The sequence below is a fragment of the Gossypium arboreum genome, chromosome 4 (genome assembly GCF_025698485.1).
Source record: "Gossypium arboreum isolate Shixiya-1 chromosome 4, ASM2569848v2, whole genome shotgun sequence".
NCBI lineage: Eukaryota > Viridiplantae > Streptophyta > Magnoliopsida > Malvales > Malvaceae > Gossypium > Gossypium arboreum.
The window spans coordinates 94,984,105-95,010,341 of NC_069073.1; the positions used below are offsets into that span (position 1 = coordinate 94,984,105).

At 31.7% G+C, this 26,237-nt stretch overlaps 1 protein-coding gene across 1 annotated transcript; it reads right to left on the reverse strand.

Moving 5' to 3' along the window:
• Positions 1-17,243: 17,243 nt before the first annotated feature.
• On the reverse strand, positions 17,244-18,011 carry LOC108458946 (uncharacterized). The gene is made up of 2 exons (XM_017758334.1): positions 17,701-18,011; positions 17,244-17,598 (listed from the first exon to the last, which is right to left on the reverse strand). Exons 1-2 carry the CDS (start codon positions 18,009-18,011, stop codon positions 17,244-17,246), a joined length of 666 nt encoding a protein of 221 aa, XP_017613823.1.
• Positions 18,012-26,237: the final 8,226 nt, after the last annotated feature.

A 26,237-nucleotide genomic window follows, 5' to 3' on the forward strand; every position in this document is an offset into this window, starting at 1 on the left:
CAATCATGGAAATACCACTAAGCTTTATCGCTCAGCGTACAATTTGTTTTATCCTTACGCAGGTATAGGTAAATCTCGAAGTTTCGAAGTTCGATCCAGCATCCAACCAAATATTCTTAACTTAACAATGTTTGTATAGTTCTATTTTGTTGCATGTACCTAGGTTGAGTCGGTTTTGGAACAATATGTGTTCATGTTTATTTGTGAAATTAGAATTGGTATTTTGGTGATGGTCACAAGGTTTGAAATGCATAAATTGCTTGATATGTTTATGATCTATTTAAATATGTATATATATGTCAAATTTTTTGAATGGTTGTACTATGAAATTAGCTTATAGGTTGTATGGTATTAATGAAATGATTGCTGTCTATTGGTACATTTGTGAATAATGTAACAACCTATTTTTAGTAGTACAGAAACTGATGGTTTTGGAACCCCATTTTCTAATGATTGAATCAGTAAATATTATTTTATAATTTTTACGAGTTTTTAATAATGTTATATTAAATTATGGTCAAGTAAATTTAGTGATTATATGGTTAATTAGAGTACAAGGACTAAATTGTAAAAATCATAAAAGTTAATCACCCTTGATTTTTACGTACCAAATGGTATAATTAGTGAATGGAAAATGATTTAAGTGGTAATTAAAACACTTTTAAAAGGGTTGGACGGTTAGTGGACATTTTAATTGAAATTATAATAGTTAAAATGTTAAATTAATAATAAAATGTAATAAAACATAAAAATAAAGGTTATCATCTTGCCATTTTATTCTTCCGTTATTTTCTACCATTGTTTCATAAAGGAAGAAATCTTCAAACATTCAAAACCATTTGGCCCTTGCATGTAAATCCAAACCTAACTAGTTTTTCATAAATTTTATATTTTTGAGATCATTGTTGCTTAATCTAGCTAGCCTAGGGACTATTTCCTAATACTATCAAAGTTTTAAAAAGTTACCATTTTTTATTTTTTAAGGTTTTGATGTTAAATAGTTAAGTTTGAAGCTTTATCGTGAAATAGGACTATTTGTAAAGTGATTTTTGTTAGTTTGGAGTTTAGGGACTAAAATGAGAATATGTAAAAATTGACATGAAATCTTTATAAAAATTGATGTTTGAGAGCTGTATAAGGATGTGTTTGAAGTTGGATTTAGAGTTTGGGGCTTAAATGTAAAAATTATGCTTATTTCAATTTTAGGGACTAAATTGAATAAATTACACATATTTAGAAAAGCTTTGAAAAATGATAATAGGTTATCATATTCATTGAATAAGCTGGTATAAGGTATTTAAAATTGATAATTTGAAATGAATTACCATATAGATCAAGAAACGAATCAACAAGAAGATAACCGAAAAAAGGTAAAATAGCATATTAGTCCCTTATACTTCTACTATTGTTGTTTATACCTGGTAAGTTCATTCGATATAGTTATATTTATTTTTGTAATGTTTATGTTTTAATTGTGTATTTTGGAATGTATGCTCAAAATTTGTAACTTGGTATAAAAGTGAGAAAAAGACTGAATTGAAAAGTGTTATACTATCATATGTACTGAGCCTGGATGAACATAGGATAGGATACAATTGTAATGCCAATAGGATTATTTCACACACTGTACGGGCTTGACATGAGATGAGATGATGATATTGTACTGTTTTTCACTGATCGTACCAGAATCCAACATTTGTTGTGGATTATCGTGTTATCTTTACAATGACCAGATGTGTTTCTGAGGGAGAATGTATAGCCTATGGGATTGGCACTTAGTGCTTAGGTGTGTTACTGAAGAGATGTTTAGTCTACAGGCTTGGCACTTAGTGCCTAAGTATGTTACTAGAGAGATGTTTAGCCTACAGGCTTGGCACTTAGTGCCCTGGGGTGTTTTTAGATGGTATGACTCGTATGAGTAATCAGATGTGTTTTGGGTGGTTACCCGAATATCCATATTTGTTCATTATACTTCATCAAGTTGAATTGTTGCTATTAATAGATATGATGAATGGTAAAAGGGTATAATGTGGTAAAAAATAGATGAATGATTTGAAAATTTGTTTATGTTCAATAATTTGATGATTTGATATGGTTTTGGATCAAATTGTATAGTATGGAAGGTTATATGGCTTGAATGTGATGAACTCACCTATTGATATGAATTGTGGCAATAGGGTAAAATGTATAGTTAACTATTTTGTTTTATAATTATGGAAGTTAATGTAAGTTACATTATTTTTAACCTATGAACTTACTAAGCTTTTTAGAAGCTTACTCTGTTTCACTTTCTGTTTCTTGTAGTTATCATTTTGTGAAACTCAATGATTGGATCAACTCCAAGATCACACTATCCAGCCTCCATTTTGGTAGACTTTTAATCATTTATATCGGTTATGTGGCATGTTAATAGGGGTTGAATTGTATATAAACATTTTTTGGAAACAAAGTGTGAATGGTGATGTCTAAGTATATATGTTTGATGATATTTTGGTATGTTTGAGTATGGCTTGATAAGGTAATTTGAAGAATATTATAAGGCATGGGTAAAGTGATAGAATTATATGGATGTTTGGCATAATTTGATGGCATGGAATGATTGAACAGGTAAGATTTTGTTGCTTATTGTAATATAGTTTATTATAGGTTATAGATTTGGCAATTTTTTTATTAATGTTAGATGATGTATTCTTTTTTTATGTATAAGGTACATGTATGGTCACTTTCTATCTTGGCATGAAACAAGTTTGAACTTTGATTCTGTTCACATTTATGATGGTGCCTTAAGGCATATTGGTTAGAATTAGGAAAATAATATATTTTGGTATGCTTTTGGTACATTTTTAATAGGTTTAAAGAATGGTTAAGTGCATACTTATGGCATATATGACTATTTGGTTTTGTAACATGCATTATAAGGTACCTTTTTGCATACGGGCTAACATATGGCTGTGTCACACACTGGTATGTGATATGGCCATGTGCTATTTATGAAATGTGTGGTGATAGGTAAACACAGTTTTAGTTTGTTACATGGGCTGGCCGCGCACCCGTCTGGTACTGTAAAATTGGTCAATGTATTTTCACATGGCCCAGCCACACAACCTTGTGATTTTTTGTAATTTTTTTCATTTAGGCCCACACAGCTTTAGTTAGTTACATGGCCTGGATACATGGCCATGTGACTCCAGTTTACACGGTTGCAGTTTTTAACACGGCCTAGGTAAACAATCATGTGACCCTATTTTGTGATTTCTTCCTTTGTTGTTTAAAAGTTTGTAATTTAGTCCTTATTTTCACTCGAGCCAACATAAGAGCTTTTGTAAGTTCGATTAAGGCTCGAAATTGTTTATAAATCATGGTAAACATAGATCATGGATTGTTTTGTTGAATTATCAAATGTTAAATTCATAAATGTATTTAATTGGTTCTGTTAACTGTTGTAGCATCTTGTAACTCTGGACCATGTAAGGGGTGTTACAAATAAGGTAGTACTATATAGAATTGCATTTATGGAACATGTGTATTTTTCTCCAAAGGTGCATCAAAAATGTGAATCGTTGCTTAGGTAAGTGCAAATTGGTGCCATTTTGGACCATCTGCAAATAGATGATCACGTCACAATGTCGAACCTTTTTTTCGCGACAAGTCCGAGTTAGCATGTTGCGTTGTGACTAGGAACCCTCGAAGTTGGGATGAGGAACCCCCTAAGTTGCAACATAAACACTATATTGCAAAATATTTACAATTTGGTCCTAACTTGACCTCGAGTTAGTAACAGACCTTTCATAAGCTCGTATAAGACCCGAATATGATTGTATATAATATCATATGCATGTATTAACCGTATTTTAATTTATAATGGTATAAATTGAATATATTTGATCGCAGTTGCTCTGGCAATGAATGTGACATCCTAGAGCTCAAATGTGACGATCGGGTCAAGTATGGGGTGTTACATTTTGTGGTATCAGAGCTATAAGTTTAGTCAATTCTCAAACTAAATTGAGCTCAAATTTGAGTCTAGAGGTACATGCTAAGATTAAGTCGAGTCTGAGTTGAGAACTGGATGCTGGATATAAATTGTTCTATTATATAATTGAAAATGTCAGGCTAATTGAGAAATGTTATTAAAGAAGAATTTGGCAACAATGATTACCTCATTAAAGGTAAGAATAGAAAAGGAATCGATACATACAATATTGATTAAACCAGTCCTCGACGTAGAAATAGATATAATAAACATCACCATGAGGCTTGAGGTGATGAGAGATTGGTACGCACATTAGTGGATGTACTCTAGAGAGTGGCGGGAACCGCTCAAAAGTTGCATCAGCAGCTGTAACTTGGTGAGTCTCGATAAAAGAGTTGTGAAAGTAAGAAGCAATTGATTTCTAAGGCTCCCACTAACATACATATGTCTTCATTCGGTCCCTACTTAAAATGGATACACATTTCAACTTCGATAGGCATAACCTCTCTGGCATACTTGCTAAGACGGATAAATTCTCGTTCATACTCAGCCTCAGACATGTATCCCTATTTCAATTCCATAAATTCTCTCTTTTCTTTCCTAGAGATACAATCGAATAACATATTTCTTTTTTAACTCGGTTTAGAAGAAATCCAAGTTTATTCAATCTTTAGAAACAAAAAATATCAAAGTCTTCCCCCACTAATAAGCTTCCTCTTTCAGCAGAGATACTACACATTTAAAATTGTCCTTTAGGGTGCAAATTAATTCATTCAGAACCCTCAAAGTATTTTCAAGTCAATATTAAGCTTTTGGTGGGTCATGATCTTTCTTGCGTTTGAATTCTTCTACCTCACATTTTTTAGATTTTAACAATCGAGGGTCGATTAACAGTTATTGTATTAGGGTTTTGAGGATAATGGGCTGCCACAAGAGACATAATCGAGGGAGGAGGATGCATTTGGGTCTGTGGAGCTGAAGGGTTAGCTCCCACAAACTAGGTCAACCATTGGTTTATCATCTGGGAAAAGAATTTTATTGCCTCATTCTCAGGCCCTTGCAAAATGGGCAAACTATGAGCAGCTCCTTGATCGGAAGCAAGAATGTCACTATCAACTTCATCTGACACGACACGATTCAATTTGGTTGACATGGCTTATTTATATGAAAAACAAAGTTAATTCGGATCAGAGGGCATCACACTATCACAGGTTATTGCAGCATGTATTTCTAGACTCAACAGACACTATGTTTCAATCATAAAATCAACTAAATCATAGCTCTAATATCACTAAGTGTAACACCTCTCACCCAACTTGATCGCCAGGTCCGAGCTACAGGATGACATATTCATTGTCAGAGCAACTACCGTCAATCATATAGAAATAATCATTAAAAAGATACAGTTATATGTTAAACTTATTTACTTTATGTCAAAAAATCAAATTCAAGCTTCAATTGAGCTTACGAAAGCTCTTTTGTTAACCCAAGCATAAAATAAGATCAAATTGTAAAGTTTTGAAAAATTCAAGGTTAAAGCAGTGATGTTGCCAAACAGTCATGTTGTGACCTCAGCTCACATGATGTCATGACATGGCTCACTTTCAACTAACGTTGCAATGAAGAAGGTTACTCATTTGGTAAAAATGAACCATTTGGTACCTGTTTCAATGCTTCCAAACCATTTCATCAATTTGCACATAAATGACTAATTTCACTTGTATCAAAACACTCCCAACATATGTTAATACATGTGCAAATAATCGCAATCATCCTCATATAAACTTATACCACCTATTTAACCATTAAACATATCATTCCAATATCATGACATAGAAATCAAACCATTTGTCAAATTTCAAACATTTACCTATCTCAAAACTTCTTGAAATATACCAATTTACATACCATATATTTACCTTAAGCATATAACTGAAAACATACCATTTCAACCTATTCATTTATAAGCCATTCATTCAACCAACTAGCCATTCAATGATTAACTTCACATTTGTACTAATTTATGTTCAATCATGCTAGTTTAAGTGTTATGCATAATTCAAACATATTCACCAAAACAAACCATTTTAACTAGGTTATCATTTGCCAAAACCATGCATAAGATAGAATTTCAAGCTATACCAACATCCAAGGTTAACAAATACATAACACTCATATACAAGCCACAATTTTAGACTTAAAATGATAAAAAAAAAACTACCAATTTGAAAACAAAATAGTATGAGCTTCTGGATTATTTGCTAGACTTGTTTCGTGAGTTAACAATATACAAGGAAAGAGAAATAGCGGGATAAGCATGTTGAATGCTTAGTAAGTGTAACGACCCGAAAGTTAGTATTGTTAGAAAGTGTGATTTCAGAACCCCATTTCTATAAACTAAACTTGTGGAGATATATTAGAAGTAAATTGAATTTTGGTCAAGTAAATTTGTTGAATTAATGTTTAATTAGAGTACAAGGATTAAATCATAAAAGTAGTAAAAGTTTAATTGCTATATGTTTTCATTAATTAGAAATAAAATAGGATTAAAGAAGTAAATATGCCCCTAGAAACTATAAATGGCCAACTAATTAAGTGATTACGTATGTTTATATTATATAAAACATTAGTTAATTTTATTTATAAAATGAAAATTTATTAAATTAAAGAAAAGATAAAGGTTTGGTGAAATGAAAGAGAAAGCATTCTTTCTCTTTACACTTTAAAATTTTGAAACCACATAAGGAGAAAGGGGAGTTGCACGGTTAGGCTTTCAAAATTTCAAGCTCAAAATTAGCATGCTCAATTTAGTCCTTTTCTTATAAATTTTCTAATTTCAAAATCCTGGGAGCATAAACTAGCTGACCCATGTCATATTTTTTGGTATTGCTAAAGAATTAGGAAGTTGTCATTGATAAATAATTGAAGCTTTTGGTGTTATTTTGATAGGTTTTACGTTGGGAGTTGAAAAGGACTAAATTGTATAGTCAATTGATGATTTTGTGCAATAGGGACTAAATTACACAAATTTTGAATTTTTTGGTAGAAATTAGAAATAAAAATTTAAATTAGGCCTAAAGTGAAATTAACATAAAAAATGGAGGTTAAATTTGAAAGTTATGTTAGTCACGATTTTAGGGACTAAATTGGATAAAATGAAAAATTTGTAAAATTATAATTGAATGTGAAAATGGCTATGAATTGATAATTTTACATGTTGGTTTTAATCTGAAACTAACGTCGACCCGGGTTCCTCAAAAAAGAATGGAAAAGACAAAGTTGTCGATGAATAGCTCGGAGTTTACGATTTGTGTTTCTATAATCTGAACTATCTCAATTGTTGCATTTTACATTGCATTGTATGATAAGTTCATAAGGTGATTTATAATTGATTCAGAGAGTTGAAATAATGTAATTGAATTAGTTATTTGCATTAAGGACTGAATTAAATAGATTCAGAAATATTAAATATTATTTGAAATGTTGAATTTTGCTAATGTTGTGATGAAATATGTTGTTATATATGGGAATTATGGATTGGTTGATTAAGATTATGATGTGAAAATGAAGAAAATAAATGTGAGAAACTATTACCCTATTAACTATTCGAGCAAGGTTAGGGATAATTCCCATGCAATAGGATAGGAATAGTTCAGGGTTATATGGCTACATGCCGGGGAGTACTGACACCCTATTTTTTAGTTATACCGACTAATGCTAGGCACATTAATTTGTCAATTTTTACTGTCTAGCGCAGGACGCAACTTATTATTTCGGATTTATTAGACAGGCATTGGGTGCCAAATTGGTGTGTTGTTTAGATCTGTGTATCTGTCTGAGTCTGAGTCTGAGTCATTATAATAGGGAAATAAAAATATAAATCAGAATAATGGTATGTGAAATGAATAAAAATAAAGATGTTTACGATCTTTGAATGCATACAATGGAAATTGAGATGGAATGAGATATTAATGCTTGATATTTTGATGGATATGAAATGGAAGTGTGATGTTTCATATTAGTGTTTATGTTAAATTTGGATAATTAGCTATGAAGTAGTAAAAGTTTACATGTTAAATTGCATTTCATCTATTACTTTTAACTCATGTATTTGAATGTATTACATTATGTTTTAATGTTCAAGTTACAGAAATTCCACTGAGTTATACTCAGTGTACAGCTTTGTTTTCCATGCGTAGGTTAAGTACCTTTTAGTTCAATTGTCAACTTCAGCATCTAGTGGCAATCCTGGACTCAAGTGTTAGTGATGATTTTGGTTTGGTCATGGCATGTACCTAGGAGACTTATGTGGTTGTATATGTTATGCTTTTGATGAATTTGGCATTTTGAATGTTATTTGAATATGTGCATATTTATAAGTTTTGTAATGATCTTTTTAGTTGATAACTTGGTTAATGGGTTTAGGTATGTATGTTATAATGCTTATATGGTAAGTAGGTAATCTGTTTTGACATATGCTTCGTAAATGAATGGCATGCTTATGCTAAGTTTGAATGAATTTAATAAGGCTTTGTGCATGCTTGTATGGTTGATATTGAATCATTATAAGGAGTTATTGATGGTTAAATGTTGTATGTCTGCATTGGAAGGCATATTAGAATGGTTTGAATGTGTTGTTCTGTTTGAATTTGAGTTGACGAATTGAGGTGTCAATTGTGGCATATTGTTTAGACACTTAGGTGGTTGTTATAAGTGATGTTTTTGGAATGATATTGATGCTTTTTAATTGGTTGAAAGTTGCTATAATATGTTTCTTGTGGAATAAGTGATATAAGGTTAAAAGCTTGTTTTAAAAGGTTCCTACAGGTATACACGAACTGGTACATGGCCACACACATGGTCATATGTTCTGTATGTTTTAGGTGATTTTAGTGCACATGGCCACAATTTGTTACACGGCCCAATGACACGGCCATGTGACATCTTTTGAGTATTTACACTTTTGACCTACATGGCATTAGTGAGTTGCACAGTTTGTTTGCATGGCCGTGTGACTCCAACCCCACATGGCATCAGGCTGTTACACATCTTGCCTACATGGTCGTGTGTCCCATGCCACACAGCCTCAGCCTTCCACATGGTCAGGGGACACGGTTGTGTAACCCCTATTTATAGATTTTTCCTATATTTTTATTTTTTTTCAAATTGATCCATGTTTGTTACCGGGTTGATTTTAAGCTTTCGTAACCTTGATATAAACACAAATTTGGTTATAATGATTTTTATACTTGATTATATATAATGTACTCATACTTAATTGAAATTTTGAATTATAAGTTGCTTGTAAATGATTCGTATTTGTCTATAGCATTCTATTACTTGGGTTCGGTGATCGAACCAAGTAAGGGGTGTTACAGTAAGTCCATATGAAATTTAATTAAATTACCTCAATAATCTAATAAACTAAACATTTAACATGTTAAAAAGGCAATTTGACATTCTTTGGCACATTTTGAGATAGTTAATTCACAACACCATTTAGAAACAATAAGTTAGTAAAACTTTCATACAATGAACTTGAAACAACAATCATATACAATAATTCACATTAGAAGCATATATAATTCAATTCATATCCAGTCCATTTCAATATTTCCATTTCATTAGATTGTATTTTGCCCGAGGAAACTATAGTAAATTGAACACGAATACACGGGACTATATTGCTCACACAAGCTGCTAGTGATTAGGGTTGCTCACATTTATGAATTTTTCTAACACAAGCTGACATCGTATCGGGGTTACAATCTAGGCTAAACCAATGTTGCATATAAACTAAAAATTTGCAACAAATGTTGGGTATCATATAACCAGGTAAATCCTTGATCCATTTCATATTTGACCTTAATGGCATGCCATACGTATCCTAATCTTTTACTAAGTTCACATTGGCATCATTTTTATAATCATATCATTTCAAACCTTTTATCATAATACATGTCACACAAATCCTGTAAACATGTGACATTTATATCAGTACCTTATACCCTTTCATATAACCAACATTTTCACGTTTTACAATTCAGTCCACAAATAGTCAAATAAGTCAATTTCCATAAGGTCATTTAAATATAAACATAAAATTGAAACAAATACAATTAAAAAAATAATTTATTAAGTTCCATATGAACTTACCTGAAAAAACAAAAATAACTGAGACTTTAAGGACTAATCGACAATTTCTGCTTTTCCCCAACTATGTTTGATTTGGTTTAATATTCGATCTATACAATATTCAATTCAATTTATCAATACAAAACATTTTATATCATCTTGTATTATGCATGAATAGTCCAATTTAATTTTTTGAAAGCCCTAAAATTTTTCATTTTATTCAATTAAATCCTTAAAATTGAAATTGTTATAACTTTCAATTTTGAGCTTTGGTTTCAAAACAGATCCCAATTACATCCTTTTAGGAACCTATATTATCTATTATTACAAAAATTTCACAACAATTATACAATTTATACACTTGTTCCTTTTGAACAAAACTTACATTTAAATTTTACAATCTAATCCTTCTTCACATCTAAACTTAAAATCTATAAATTTAACACCAAATTATTCAAGAAATCAAGAATGAAAACTTTATAAAACTTTAAAATTTTGACAAATTGGTACATGAGCTAGCTAAATCAAGCTCCCATGAGTTAAAAAACATAAAACATACAAGAAAATCAAGGTCAAAAGTTTTGAAAGGTCAAACCCTGTTCTTTCTTTTTGTATTGGGTGGAGAATAGGAAGATGAGCAAATGGATTTCTTTTTCTTTTAATTTGTCTTTTATACTTAGTTTAATTATTAAATAATCTTAATTAATTTAATTAGACTTTATTTTTAATTAATCTTAATTAATTTAATTAAACTTTAATTAATTAACCATAAGCACGATTAGTCTAAGTTAGTGGATTTTCTCATCCAATACAACCATTTGACTATTTAAAAGGGTCTAATTACTCAATTGGTCCTTTGGTCATTTAAAAATCTATAGAAATAAAATTTTACAATTTAGTCCCTATACCTTAATTAACTATCAATTTGGAAAATTTATTAGACCAAAATTTAACATGTTTCTATATTAACCTCATAAATATTAATATTTAATTTTTACAGACTCAAACTACGAAAATGGGGTTCCAAAACTATTGTTTTCAACACCATTAAAAATCAAGTTGTTACAGAAAGGCATGTAAATGGTGGCTAACTCTCACACATCATGTGCCAGTGAATTAGGTTGCTTAATCATTCTTCAAGTCCAAGCTTCAGAAGAAGAATGTTGGTAAATTATATTTGGGAGATCAAAAACAAGAATTTATGATGTTGCAGCAAGAAAATTAAAATTTGAGTTGTTAAGTATAGCAATATATATATATATATATATATATATATATATATATATCTGTTCCAAGTCTTTTGAGACAAACTATGCTCGTTGATCAAGTGTGCAAGCGATGCTCATTAGAAATCCAGATAATCTGTTAATCATGCCATTTTTTTATTCTGATGTAATTCTGGGAATGAACTGGTTGAACGAGCAAAGTGTGATTCAAGACTATTGTAAAAAGTTCTCTATTCAAGTCCTGAAAGTGAATATATTGAAGTCAATAGCATAAGATCAAGTGATTCTACTCATATCATATCATCAGTTCGAACTAATAATCTTTTGAATCAAGGTTGTGAAACATATATGGTTTGTCCTATTAACTCGAACTTGATGAAACCTAAACGAGTAAGATTCAGACAGTATGTGAGTTCCCAAAAGTGTTTCAAGAAGAATTTCCAAGATTACTTCCAATTAGTGAGGATGAAATTGTAATTGAAATTTACTCGGGTATAGCTCCCATGTCAATTGCTCCATATCGTATGACGCCAATGGGATTAAAAGAGCTAAAAATTCAATTGCAAGATGTCCTAGACCACGGGTTTATATGTCCTAGTATATTTCCCTAGGGAACTCCAATATGTTCGTTAAGAAGAAAGATGGGTCGATGGGGCTCTGCATTGATTATCGATAATTGAATAAGTGATGAACAAGAATTGTTATCCATTGCAGTGTATTGATAATTTGTTTGATCAACTGAAAGATGCATCAGTCTTCCCCAAAATCAATTTGAGATCATGATATTATCAGCTACATGTGAAAAACATTTCGTATGTGGTACGGTCACTATGAATTTCTTGTGATGCCATTCGAGCTAACAAATGCACCTGTAACGTTCATAGATCTCATGAACCGTATATTCCAACTATATTTGGATCAGTTTTTGGTGGTACTTATCGATGATATCTTGATATTCTCGAGATCAGAGGCTGAGCATGATAAGCATCTGATAATCGTATTGCAAGTGTTGCATGAGAAGTAAATTTTTGAGAAGCTCAATAATTGTGAGTTCTGGTTATCTGAAGTGGTTTTCCTTGGGCACGTCATTTTGGCTGAGGGAATTAAGGTTGATCCCACAAAGATTGAAGTTATCCTTCAATGGAAGTCGCCAAAAAATGTATCAGAGATACGAAACTTCCTTGGCTTAGCTGGTTAATATAGAAGGTTCATAAATGGATTCTCTAAAATCGCCTTTCCTATGACAAAATTCCTACAAAAGAAAGTGTCATTTTTGTGGAGTAATCACTATCAGGAGAGTTTTGAAAAGTTGAAGGCCATGTTGACAAAAGTGTTGATATTGACTTTACTTGAATTTGGGAAAGAATTTGTGGTATTCAGTGATGCTTCATTGAAAGGATTAGGTTGTTTCCTAATGCAAGGACAATAAAATAATTATGTATGTGTCCTATTAGTTGAAACAAAAATAAATTCAATTACTAAACGCATGATTTAGATCATGTCGTTGTGATGTTTTTTGTAAAGATCTGAAGGCACTACTTGTTTGGTGAAAAGTGTCATATTTATATGAATCAAAAAATTCTCAAGTATCTTATCTCCTAAAAGGATCTAAATCTGAGACATCATTGTCTGATTGAGTTGTTGAAAGATTATGATTTCGCAACCTTTTACCATATTGGGAAAGCTAATGTTGTTGCTTATACTTTGAGCTGGAAGTCAACAATTGAATTGAGAATGATGTTTGCTTGGCTCAGAATTTGCAAAGATGGAAAATTATCGACTAGGTTAAAAAAATTAAACCCTTGTTGATTGATTAAATAAAAGAGACGCAATCTATTGATGTCAAGTTAGCGGAGAAATTAAAGCTTGCTCAGCAAGGCATTGTTAAAAATTTTAGCATTAATATGGATGATTGACTTCTGTTCCACAATCAAATTTGTGCTCATGATAATGTTGAGCTAAAGAAATTGATCTTGCACTTTGGTTGCAAAGGAAAGCTAAGTCCCAAGTATATTGGACCGTATGAGATCATTAAAAGAGTGCGACTGGTTGCCTACCATCGAAATTGTAAAAGATTTACGATGCCTTCCCTGAATCTATGCTCCAAAGATATCGATTTAATCCTTCCATATTATATCAGTGGAAGAATTTCAATCTAATCTATCATATGAAGAAAAGTCGGTAGAGATTTTAGCTCAAGAAGTAAAAGAGTTGAGAAATAAGTGTGTGTCATTGGTGAAAGTCATGTGGCTTAGCATAAAATAAGTGACCTAGGAACCAGAGGAGACAATGAAATCTCAGTATCCCCACTTCTTTTCAGGTAAATTGGGGGACAAAATTTATTAAGGAGGAAGAATTATAACGACCCTATTTCTATTAGTTTCAAAAAATTCAGTTTCGAAATATCATTTTCATAAATCGAGTCCTTAAATATAGTATAAAAATATATTAAAATTTGATTAAGTAATTTAGCTGAAAAAGTGGTTATTAAGGTCCAAGGACTAAATTGCAAAAGTTCAATCACTATAGATTTTTAATTAGGAAAAGACTTGACCTAGATAGCAATTATCCAAAGGATCAAAATGGTAAATAAACCAAAAGTTAGTCAATGGTAATGATGATAGCCATTTTGTTTAAATTAAATGAAAAACATTATTAAATATGTTAATGAAGATTAATTAATAAGATAATTGTTGTATAAATAGCATGGTAGTGGAATGAAAGATGAATATATCATATTCTTCCATCATCAAAGGCTAGCAAAGAAAGAAAAACACCATTTTGGGATGATAAGCATGGTCGGCAAATTAAAGGTAACCAAGTTATTTTTCATGTAATTTTTATAGATTTATGATCATGGGAGCTTGATTTAGCTAGATCATGTATCAAGTTGTTCAATTTTTGAAATTTTGATAAGTTTTCGTTGTTGAGAATTTGAGGAATGAGGCTTGAAATTGATAAAAATTTAGCTTAGATTATGAAAAGGACTAAATTGAAAGTTTAAAAAGCTTGATTGTTAGCTTTGTTACATTAGGGACCAGGTTGAATAAAATGAAAATATGTTATGAAATTACGGTAGGAATAGAAAGTATAAGGTCCCTAATTTGTAAATGTGAAATCAGATTTTAATCCGAAGCTCTATATCGAAAGTTATGATTATCCTGAGTTTAGGGATTAAATTGAATAAATTGTAAAATGTGCTTGGATTTGTATTTGAATTTGAATTAAATGAAAATTGATATTGTTTAATTATTGAATTATTATTCGTAGACACCAGTTTGTTGAGAGTGAAAGGAAAAGCAATGACCGTCGATAAGTGACGCGAGATATCGATTTGTAATTCTATGATTCGAGATTAAGTTAATTGTTGTATATTTATGATGTTTGCATAATATGACCTCGAGGTGAGTTGACAATGATTATTTAAAGTTAATTACTATGTTTGAGATTGAATATCAAGATAGTGGACTAAATTAAATAGAATAGAATTTGCATGAATTAATTTATATATGTTACTGGATATGGAATTGAGCTGAACCTTATTATATGATTTGATGAAATATTAATGAATTGAAAATGACTAATCATGAATCAAAATATTTAACGAAATTGGAAAATTGGTTACCCTTTTAGTTGTTCGAACTAGTTTGGATATAGTTGGCATGCCATAGGGTCTGGATGTTGATTGGAAGCCAACATTTTCGGGCAACCTAATGTGGTAGATTGTACATATAGAGTCATTGTTTCTGGATAAGCTGGGGTGACAGATCTATTTATCGATTCTATGTTCGTGTCTGGTTAATAGGGTTATATGAACATGATTTGGCTATATGGTAAAGTAAAATGAAACGTGATTGACTCGGTATAATTGCATACAAATGAAATGCAATATTCGACAGCATGTGAGAGATCATACGAAATGAGTTAAAAACGAGCCCTAGGGTCGATCAAGAATGAATGAGGTAATAAGCGTCACGACAACATCCAGCCAGAGATCCTTGACTCAACAATGTTTGTATAGTTCTGTTTTGTTAAATACATGGCATGTGCCTAAGTTGAGTCAGTTTTGACACAATATGTGCTTATGTTTATTTGTGAAGTTAGAACTGGTATTTTGGAAATGGTCACAAGGTTGGATTATGAATTTGGGTATGTCACAAGGTTTGAAATGCATAAATTAGTTGATATGTTTATGATCTATTTGAATATGTATATATATATGTCAAATGTTTTGAATGGTTGTACTATGAAATTAGCTTATAGGTTGTATGGCATTGATGAAATGATTGCATGGTATTGGTACATTTGTGAATAAAGTAGTATTATATATAATTGAACTTTTGCAACATGTGCTTTTGGCTGGAAAGGTAAATAGAAATGTGAATTGTTGTTTAGGTAAGTGCAGGTTGGTGCCATTTTGAACCATTTGCAAACAAACAGTCACGTCGCAACGTTGAACCTTTGTTGCCATAACAAGACCTAGTCAATATGTTGAAGAATCCTCGAAGTCATGATGTCAACCCTAGATTTTGAAATTTTACAATTTGGTCATAATTTGACCTCGGGTTAGTAATAGAGATTTCGTAAGCTCGTGTAACACCCGAAAATGATTGTATAATGTATTATATGCATGTATTACTCATATTTAAATTTATAATGGTATAAATTGAATATATTTTTTATCACAGTTGCTCTGACAATGAATGTGGCATCTTGTAGCTTGGACCCGACAATCGTGTTGGGTACAGGGTGTTATAGTTTCTATAATTTTTTAGATTTTAAATATTTTTAATTTAATTTTTAAGTGATGATGTAGCACAATTTCAAAGTGTCATATTTTCACAATTTTACACCATAACAAAAAATGGGTAATGTGTTTGATGGAATACGAGTTCATGTACCAACCTAGACCCAAAAAAAAAAACATTAGGCATCAACTTGGGAAAAATAGTCATGTTCAAGGGCTAAAAATGGCGTATCCCTTTAAATTGTATAATAATTTCAAAAATTTTAAATTGAGTTTTCATTTTATTTTTATTTGGTATCTTCCATGTTCGTTTTACGGTCTATATTCAAGGTTCATCGTTGTCGCTCTTAACAATTTTTTCATCAAGGTTTAAACTTGCATTCTCTATTTGGGTATACAATGTACCTTACCATTGCATTGGGTTTCCAAATTATTAGTACAATATCAATTAGGTTTTTTGTCAACCTAACTATTAGTGTTTTTTTTTATCATTAGAAGGGGAAGGGGAGGAAAAATGACAAAATTTGAACATGTTTGGTCTAAGTGCTAAACAATAGCTTTAACCATTGCTTCAAGCAAGTCTTAGCGTTAGCCTAATTGTTAGTTAAGATGTTAAATTTCTTCACAGATATGATTTAAAACATAATCAAAATATGTGAATCAAATTTTAAATGCATTTATACTTATAATGAGCAACTTGAATATGATGCGTTTAAAAAAATAATCCTAAATTTTAAAGACACGGTTTCTTTTTTTTAACTTTTTGTCTAAGCTGTCAATGTGGTGAACATATATGTATAAAGTAGATCTAACATATTTTAAGTATGTTACATTAAATCCAAAATTAATGCAGGCTAGCGTTGTGTTAGTGAAAGAAGTTGATGGATATGATCTTAATTAGAGTGTTTCAAATAGTAGAAACTAGTTTAGAATTTTGGCCAGAATGCATGTGGCAACATATTAGAATTTTTTATTATTATTTCCGAACATATGGCTTGGAAAGTTAACAAACAGAGTATAAACATGATTTAGGATTATAAACCTGGATGAAGTAAAATTTCAAATTAATCTAGTATATGATGGAAGCAACCGAAAGCATCAACAAAATTTTTGTTTCCAAACATCATGTTAGTAAGGAAGAATTCCATAACTGGTTCTACTCCTACTGTGAGAAAGATCTCAACAATGAAGACATTCTATCCAACTGTCTCATAGATGGGGCCTTACAAGAATTGCTCTTCCACAAAATCATCTTTGATGTTAAAGAAGAAGCATCTCCACTGTCATCTATTAAGTTAATGTATATGTGGAACTGATCCATTGACAAGGATCCCTTCAACCCTGTGATCACATGTGTTTTACTTACTCTAGGGAACACCAGGGGCACACAATGTCTTAACAAAGTATTTGACTGAACCCCGGACGTTGATGCGGCCTGATCGCCACCTTGTCCGATGTTTCGAGCCAAATCCGGAACCCTTTCTCCTCCAATATGGTTGGCCGGAGGCGATTCTAAACTAGAATACTCTACAAGTGTTAGACAAATAGGACAGGTAGAACGTGCCAAAAACCAATTGTCAATGCACGGGACATGAAACAAATGCCTTCAGTTTGGCAACAAGCGTATAGTCTCCCCTTCCTTTAGTTCTCCCAAGCAAACAGCGCATTCAGTTTGATGAGTGCCCAATTCTTCATCTTTATCCCTGGAGAAAGACAGGATTGGAATTGTTCCCAGGATTTTCTGTTGAAGCCCAGTTGGTATGGAGGGATTTGTAGCATCATCCGGTTTATCTCCCCATCTTAGGCAGTATTTGACAAGTAAAAAATGGTATACAATTAGTGCTAGACAAGTGGCAACTATGCCGGCCAAGGAAATCAACAAAGGAGTCAGAAAGGACCCTGAATCTTGAGCACCATTTGCAGGATCCATAATTTACCATCTACAGGTCTTCTTTCAACTTTACAACTTGTGGTGGTAACTTTAAAAAGATGGGTTTACGAGAGTTTGCAGTTGGTGAAGCTGAAGAAAATGGACAAATTGTAGTGTTTTTTAAAACAGTTGAAACACTTTGGTCTTCTCTCAAGAGAGGCTGAAGACTTGAGAGATTACAAGTGGCATTCTTTGATAGTGGCCCACGTGTATGGTATGTAATTGGCCAAGTGTCACTTGTCTGGTAGAGTATGATTACGTTTGAGGATATGATGATATCACAATTCACATCTTATTTTATTTTACCACCTTATTTAAGATATAATAATTAAGATAATATGGCCTACGTTAGATAATGACACCAGAAAACTGAGTAATAAATATTTTCCTAAACATTTTAACATTTGAATTCATGAATAATTTATTTAGTTTTAAATATCAAATAAATAACATATCACAAAATAATTTTTTCTTCGTAAAAATAAAATAACATTTTGGAAATTCAAATTTAAAAGATATGAAAAAAGTATTCTCAATTTTCTCAAATAAATTTAACATATTTAATGGATCAAGATAGAAAGTTGAATATATTTTCTTTTTAGTTTAAGTAGTAATAAAAGTATAGACAACAAATTTTAAACGAGTGATGCAGAGTAAATTATCTTTTAAGAATACATGATAAAAATAATTATTCTAAGATAACATATCTAATGTCATGTAAATTTTGATATGACACATTGTAGGATTTTGGGTTCGAATATCAAAAAATATTGAATGACTCAAATTAGAAATTTTGTAAAAGAAATTTGATATTGGAGTTGAGAATATATAAAAAGAATTTAAAAAGTGAAAATGTGATAAAAAGAACTAAATAAGGTAAATTTTGAAAAGTATGAGGACCATTGTGCAACATTACCCAAAAGTGGAAAAATATGAATTATTATGGATGAGTTATCATGAAATAAATTGGACTATGATTCGGTGGAATGAAAACCACTTTTGAGACTAAATTAAAAATTTTAAATATTATAGGGATTGAATTGTAATTTTTCTATTTTATCGAAAAAAAAGCTAAAGTACAATTTTCATTACTCATAGAATTATTATAAATATTTTTGATGAATTATGAACTTGATTTGTTCTAACTATCAAATTTTAAGAAGAAATCTAAATTTGACAAAAAGAGATAAAAGATAATTTTGCCACAAAGGATAGTTTGATCAATTCTTAAAACTTAATGATGACAATAATATTTCAATATTATATTTGATATCCAAAATTATTTTGAATCATTAGAACCTTTTATTGATGAATCAGGCCATAATTTCACAAAGTTAGGTTTGTAAAAATTGGGTCAAGGCCTTAGGCCCTTTCGGGGTTCTTTTTAAATTGGAAAATACCCCTATCAACAGAGTTATCTTCTTTCTCAACCAACAGAAGCAACCATGGCTGCCCTCATCTTCTTCCTCTCCATTTTCTTCCCATTTTCTTTATTTTCTTTTAAAATCTTTACCTCCCATCTTGAGATAAAATTAAAATATTTATGAAATCAATTTCCTAAGCTCATTTTCTTCATCATGTCCAGCCATGGCAACCTAGAATTTCTTGGTTTTTAGTGAGATAATTATGGCTAGAGAGAGAAAGTTCTAATAAGGTAAAAAAAAAAAAATGGTTTCCTACACCCATATTGGTTTGATTTTTGCTATGGTTTGTCATGAGAAAGCTTAGAATGAATTTATATTAGTCATTGGTTATATTTTTTATTTATGAAAAATGAGTAGACAGTGATTAGTGGATATTCAAGCTCGATTTATGGTAGAATAAAGCTTATGAAGACTTGGTTTAGAGTTGTAGAGCATCCAACGAGATAAATATATGTAGTCATAAAGTGTTATGTTAATTAAAAGTATGATATAAGAATTTTGGGGTGCCATAAAAGTATAGGTGGACGTGTATAAACCATTTGATTATTATGTAAAGATTAGATGAGACCACTATGGCTAAAAACATGTCAATGTACTAAGTCCTGCTTAAAGTCAACAAGTGTCGATACAAGCTTAAAATATCAGAGCAATCGTAAGATTTTTGTAAATCTTTTGTAAATAATTATTTTATGTTTAATTAACTTTATTGAAATTATATTTATTATAATTACGATTGAGTAAAATTCGATTCGACTCAAAAAAATTGAAAAAAATTTAAATTTTGAGTTAAACGAATCGAATTATTCGAGTTAATCGAGTTATTCGAGTCAACTCGAATTTTTTTTGAATTTCGAGTTCGAACCGAGTTGAGTTTTCGAATTCAAATAACTCGAATAATTCGAATAATTCGAATATCGAACTATAATATTTTACATTTTTACCCTAAACTCCCAAACCTTTTTATTTTTCCCTTAAAACTTTTACTCCTTTTCACTTTTCTCTCAAAACTTTTACTCCCCTCCATCCCAACCCCCCATCTACCCAAAATCCATTTCCCACCAAAATTTTACTCTCTCATTTACTTTTCCTCAAAATTTTACTCCCCAAAATCCTTAAAACTTTTTATTTTCCCCTAAATTTTTACTCCCTCCCACTTTCCCCCCTAAACTTTTACTTCCTTCTCATCCCACCCCCCATCTACGCCAAACCCATCCCCCCTATTTTTTTAATATTTTTCCTCCAAAATTTTACTCCCTTATTTACTTTCCCTCAAACTTTTACTCTTCAAAACTTTTTATTTTCCCCCTAAACTTTTACTTCTCACTCTTTACTCCCAAATAAAAATTAAAATTATCCAAAAATATCCTTAAACATAAATAGTAATAATTTTATTTATATCTACTATTTATATTATTAAATTAAATTTCACATTTTATATTATTTATATTATTGGATGGTTTAGTCATATTGAATATTTATATTAAAATTAAATTATTGATGATGCCATAAAATATTTGTTTTAAAATTTTATATTGGTATCAATTTCAAATTTTATCTTTAAAATAACTTTTATTAAAAAATACATTTTATATTTAATATATTTTAATTAAAAATATATAGTGACAAGAATATGAAGATAATTGAAACAACTAAGCAAACAAAGAAGTTAACCCGTATATAAAAGATTAATAAATAAATTATGAGGTGATGAAAGGTAATAAAAAATTTGATTACGGTGGACAAATTTTATTACGATGGGTGACAATTGTAACAAGGACCCAAAATTATTTTTTAAAATTTAAATTGAACAAATATATTTGATTCGAATTCCATCTCACTCGACTCAATTTGAGAAAGTTTCAAATCAAATTAGGATGATAAAATATGATTCGTCAACTCGATTAACTCAAAATTTTTTCATTCGATTCGATTCGATCGAATGCTCACCCCTAATTATAATATTGTAAATTTATATTTGTATGTTTGAAAAATGTGGTTTCGAACAAGTAAAATTTGACTATGTCGAACGATGTTAGAATCTTGATTATTTGCATGAAATTGACTTTAAGAAAGAACCTTGTAAGATGTCTATTTATGGAGATGAAAATGAAAGTTTTGAAATCTTATGTAATAGTATAATGCCATGATTTAAATTATTGATTTTTATTATTGTGGTTTAGGCCATGAATATTGATATAGAGTTGTAATTTGATTTATTACATGAGTTTTATGATATTATGAAAACCATAGAACAAGGTTTTGGTAACTTATATAAATAGTTAGGGTATGATTGGCATGCCAATAGGGGACTCCTAATTTGTACTTCGGTACTCTTGTTCCTGGTTGTAATACCCTTAAAATTTTTATACCATAAAATCAGTAATAAATAGAGATTGTGTACAATTTATTTTTGGATAAAGTGAAATAAGGAAAATAAAAGTGATGAAAGAGAAGCTTGAGTGATGTCAAAGAAAATTGAATTGAGAAGTAGGTTGTGTTATACTAAATTAAAGGAAGAACTAAATAGTAAAGATGTAAAAAGTTTTGAGGTTTGACTGCTGCCAAATATGCGAAAGTTTGACCAAAAAATACTACATCAACTATATAAGAAATTAAAGTAGCAGTGTTCGCAAGTATACAGGTCAATTTGTAATATAGTATGTGTTACAACAGAACATAGGAAATTATTTTGAGAATCGTACCCAAGGGAGAATGGAATAAATCTATTGAAAATCTCTCTACAATGATAAGTCTAAATAATAGTGGTTAAATTCTATATTATGATAAACCATAAAAGAGATTAATAACAGAAATTAAATAACTAAAATAAATAAACAATAAAATAGATAAAATTTAGTAGCTTGCCTTTTTTAAGTCTAGACCGAGTTGTGATGGCTTGGGTCACGGATCACTATGCCCTTGGTTGATGCGCGGTTTGGTCCAAATATCCCTTCATAATTCAGTTGTGTGGTAGGGGTCTCCTCCTCGTCATCTTCATCATCTCCTACATCGTTGCCTTCTTCGTCGCCCGGCGGTGGGAATCTCTCAAACATGTCCGGGAGTGGTGTTGGCGTTGGCCATACACCCTATTCCACAAGGCGAATCAAAATATCGCACATGTTTTGCATCTAACGTGTCTAACACTCCAAAATGGACATGGCCAAGAGTCCCGTCTTCTTTGACATAGGATCTTTACTATTTCTCTTGATCGGCCCCTTGGGGATCAATCCTATGTTTAGTTTGTTGTTCCTTCTCCCTAATTTGTTTGTCTTGGATCTCCACGAACTGGCTGTATAGGTTGTCTACAATCATGATCCTCATCAGTCTCGTGAATGGCTCGATTGGAGACATGGAAATGTCATCTCGTCGACATAGGGTAGTGATCAAGTGTGAAAATACATACTTTGCTTACAGCTTCGTATGCACTTGAGCATTTCTTCATAAATCTAGTGGCCATGCAAATCTGATCTCTCTATAAAATAGAGTAAAGCATAACCGCTTGATACGTAGTGATTTCAGAAGCATTATGTGCCAGTGACAAGCAGGTGCAAATAAATTGCATCCACATCTTTGCTATCGGAAACATGATATTTGTGTTAAATTTTAGGGGCACCTCGGTGTTGGCATGGCGAGTCCATTCATCATATCCCTTTATCAAATAATCAATTATACCCTCCATATCAAAATTCTCGAATGTAAACAAATCTAGAGTCTCTAGATAGTCGTGGATATAATACGGGGCATCATAAAAACTACATATCTCACGAGACGCAATTGACATCTCTTTGCCCAAAACAGTAACGAGGCTAATCGTCTCATCCTGTTGCTTGTGATTCTCCGTATCCTTTAAGGAGGCATAAAACTCATAAGCAATTGTGTCAACCACTAGTTCGGTTGGGGTTATGAAAAAGTTGTTCTAATGATGAGATTGTACCAAATCCCAAATGTCACCGCAAGTGGACATGGTGGGATTGAAACCACGTTCTTGAATAAAAGAGTGACCATTCATTTGGAGGTAGAACCTTTCAACTTCTGGGTTATGAAAGCAATTGGCATCGATATTACTGGATATCTTGGTGGGGCGTTGGTATTTCCTTGGTGCTATTTTTCAAACTAAAACAAAGTAACAACACAACAAATGATAAAATTAATAAAAGACCGAATTTAAACACAAAATTTTAGGTTGTTGCCTACAAACTCATTCCTTACTCGATATGGAAACTAAATCTTAAATAAGAGAAGAAAAATACACAAAACAAAGAAAAAAAGAAAATGAAGAGATTATTTGTACAATTTGAAGATCAGAGATGTGAAAAATCAAAGCTAGAATTTGAGACTAAGGTGTGAAGGCTAGAGGAGAGTTTTTTTTCTCTTTTTGGGTGTTTGCAATGTGTGTTTTATGACTTAAACCGGTAGGTATGAATAGACATCTAACGGGCTGTAAGCCTAAAATGGCTGATTTCAGCTGAAAATCATAAGTGTGTCACGCCATAGCCAATGCATGGTGTGACATGACATGAAAACATGATGTTCCCATTACTTAAGGGTCGTGTCGCGCCATGGCTTTGGCATGTTGCAACACGACCTTGCTTCTAGCCCTTCGAGATGTGTCGAAGTCCTCCGGTTGTCCATTTTTGTCCTTAATTAACTTCTACTTGTCTTGTTATGTCTAAAACCCTGATTTCTTCCAATTCTAACATGCAATTCAAGATACAAGTCCTAAAACCTAACTTCAAATGAAAAATTAAAACTAATTTACAATATTTACAAATGAATTAAAGTTCAATGGTTTGAAAACTATGTCATGCTATCAGAGAAGAAAAATACACAAAACAAAGAAAAAGAGAAAATGAAGAGATTATTTGTACAATTTGAAGATCAGAGATGTGAAAAATCAAAGCTAGAATTTGAGACTAAGGTGTGAAGGCTAGAGGAGAGTTTTTTTCTCTTTTTGGGTGTTTGCAATGTGTGTTTTATGACTTAAACCGGTGGGTATGAATAGACATCTAACGGGCTGTAAGCCTAAAATGGCTGATTTCAGCTGAAAATCATAAGTGTGTCACGCCATAGCCAATACATGGTGTGACATAACATGAAAACATGATGTTCCCATTACTTAAGGATCGTGTCGCGCCATGGCTTTGGCATGTTGCAACACGACCTTGCTTCTAGCCCTTCGAGATGTGTCGAAGTCCTCCGGTTGTCCATTTTTGTCCTTAATTAACTTCTACTTGTCTTGTTACGTCTAAAACCCTGATTTATTCCAATTCTAACATGCAATTCAAGATACAAGTCCTAAAACCTAACTTCAAATGAAAAATTAAAACTAATTTACAATATTTACAAATGAATTAAAGTTCAATGGTTTGAAAACTATGTCGTGCTATCAGACATGTCCGATAATTTCTTAAACTTCACCATCGACTTCATCTGTCTCATACAACTATTGTTAGCCTTCCAATCGATTCCCTAAATCTATCCATGTTGGGGATAAACCCAGTTAAGCAATAAAAAAGTAAAATAATGAAGAAATTTAAAAAATCAAACACAAATATTTTACGTGGAAAATCCTCCTCTAAAGAGGATAAAAATCACGGGTAAAGAAAATTTCACTAAAATGAAAAAAATGAAGAGTATAAAAGGAGATAAAACTAATCCTCGAAACCTAAAATAAGAACCCTCAAAACATAAACAAAAAATTCTCTACAAGCTTGTAAAAGCTAATATCTAAATATGTAATGGGTTATTATTCTAAAGTGGAAAAAAGGGTCTACTTATAGGCTAAATTTTCAGGCTAAAAAAATTAAAATAACCTACACTAATCAGAGTTTAAGTGGGAAACTAAAAATAAAGTTTAACCGGAGAAGAAAACTAAAAAAAATACAATGCATAACTCAACAAATCTCTACCTTGACTCTCATTTTCACAACGACTTCTTTGCCAAAGCCCACCACGGGCTTATCTCGAACTAAGCAGGATATTAATTAAGTCGAAGTTGTGTTTAGAAGCTAGAAGTCTTCTAGTCTTCGACTTGTGCACTGCTAAATCAAAACTGAACTGGATCTGATTTCCATGAACACAATGCCCTATCTTTTTAGAATCTACATGCAAAAGAGAACCTCTCTTATAAGAAACCATCATAACTTTTTCCCTCCTATGACCAAGTTGTCTCCACTTCAAACGAGTCAACTTTGACTCCTTAACAGATGAGGGACATCTTGTTTCACTGGTCACTGTTGATCATCCTAAAATATAAAGACTGTCAACCTTTTACCTTTCATCAAAATGAGAGCCCCATGGGATACATTAATGTTGTTTGACTCAATGTTAATTCTACAACCCTTCAAGTCCAAAATTCCCAAGGATATGAGATTTTTCTTTAAGTCAAGCACATGCCTAACATCTGACAGTGTCCTAATTGTCTCGTTCTACATCCTGATCTGAACAGTACCAATACCAGTTACCTTACTAGGTAAACCATTCCTCATGCACAGAACTCAACCTTCAACTAAACTGTATATGGAGAACCGGTCCCTATTGGGACACTGTGGAAATAACACCTTAAATCCAAGATCCACTCAGACGTAAGCTCGGAGTTTTCACTTGTTGACACCAACAAGAAATCATCAACCTTACTAAATCTTTCTTGTTACTCTTAGGGGCTCTTTTATTTCATGGTTTGTAACAATCTGCCTTGATGTGACCTAACTGACCTCCTCTAGACATACTAACATCTAGAGTGTGAATACTGCTACAAAATATATAGAATTGAGGTGGTGTTCGCAAGTATACGAGCCAGGTT

Bases quoted from the DNA above. Each gene is read 5' to 3' on its own strand.
- LOC108458946 (XM_017758334.1), bottom strand. From the start codon at position 18,011: ATGGATCCTGCAAATGGTGCTCAAGATTCAGGGTCCTTTCTGACTCCT. The intron at 17,599-17,700 runs GTTGCCAAACTG...AGAGTATTCTAG, and splicing joins GAAGGGGAGACTATACGCTT to TTTAGAATCGCCTCCGGCCA.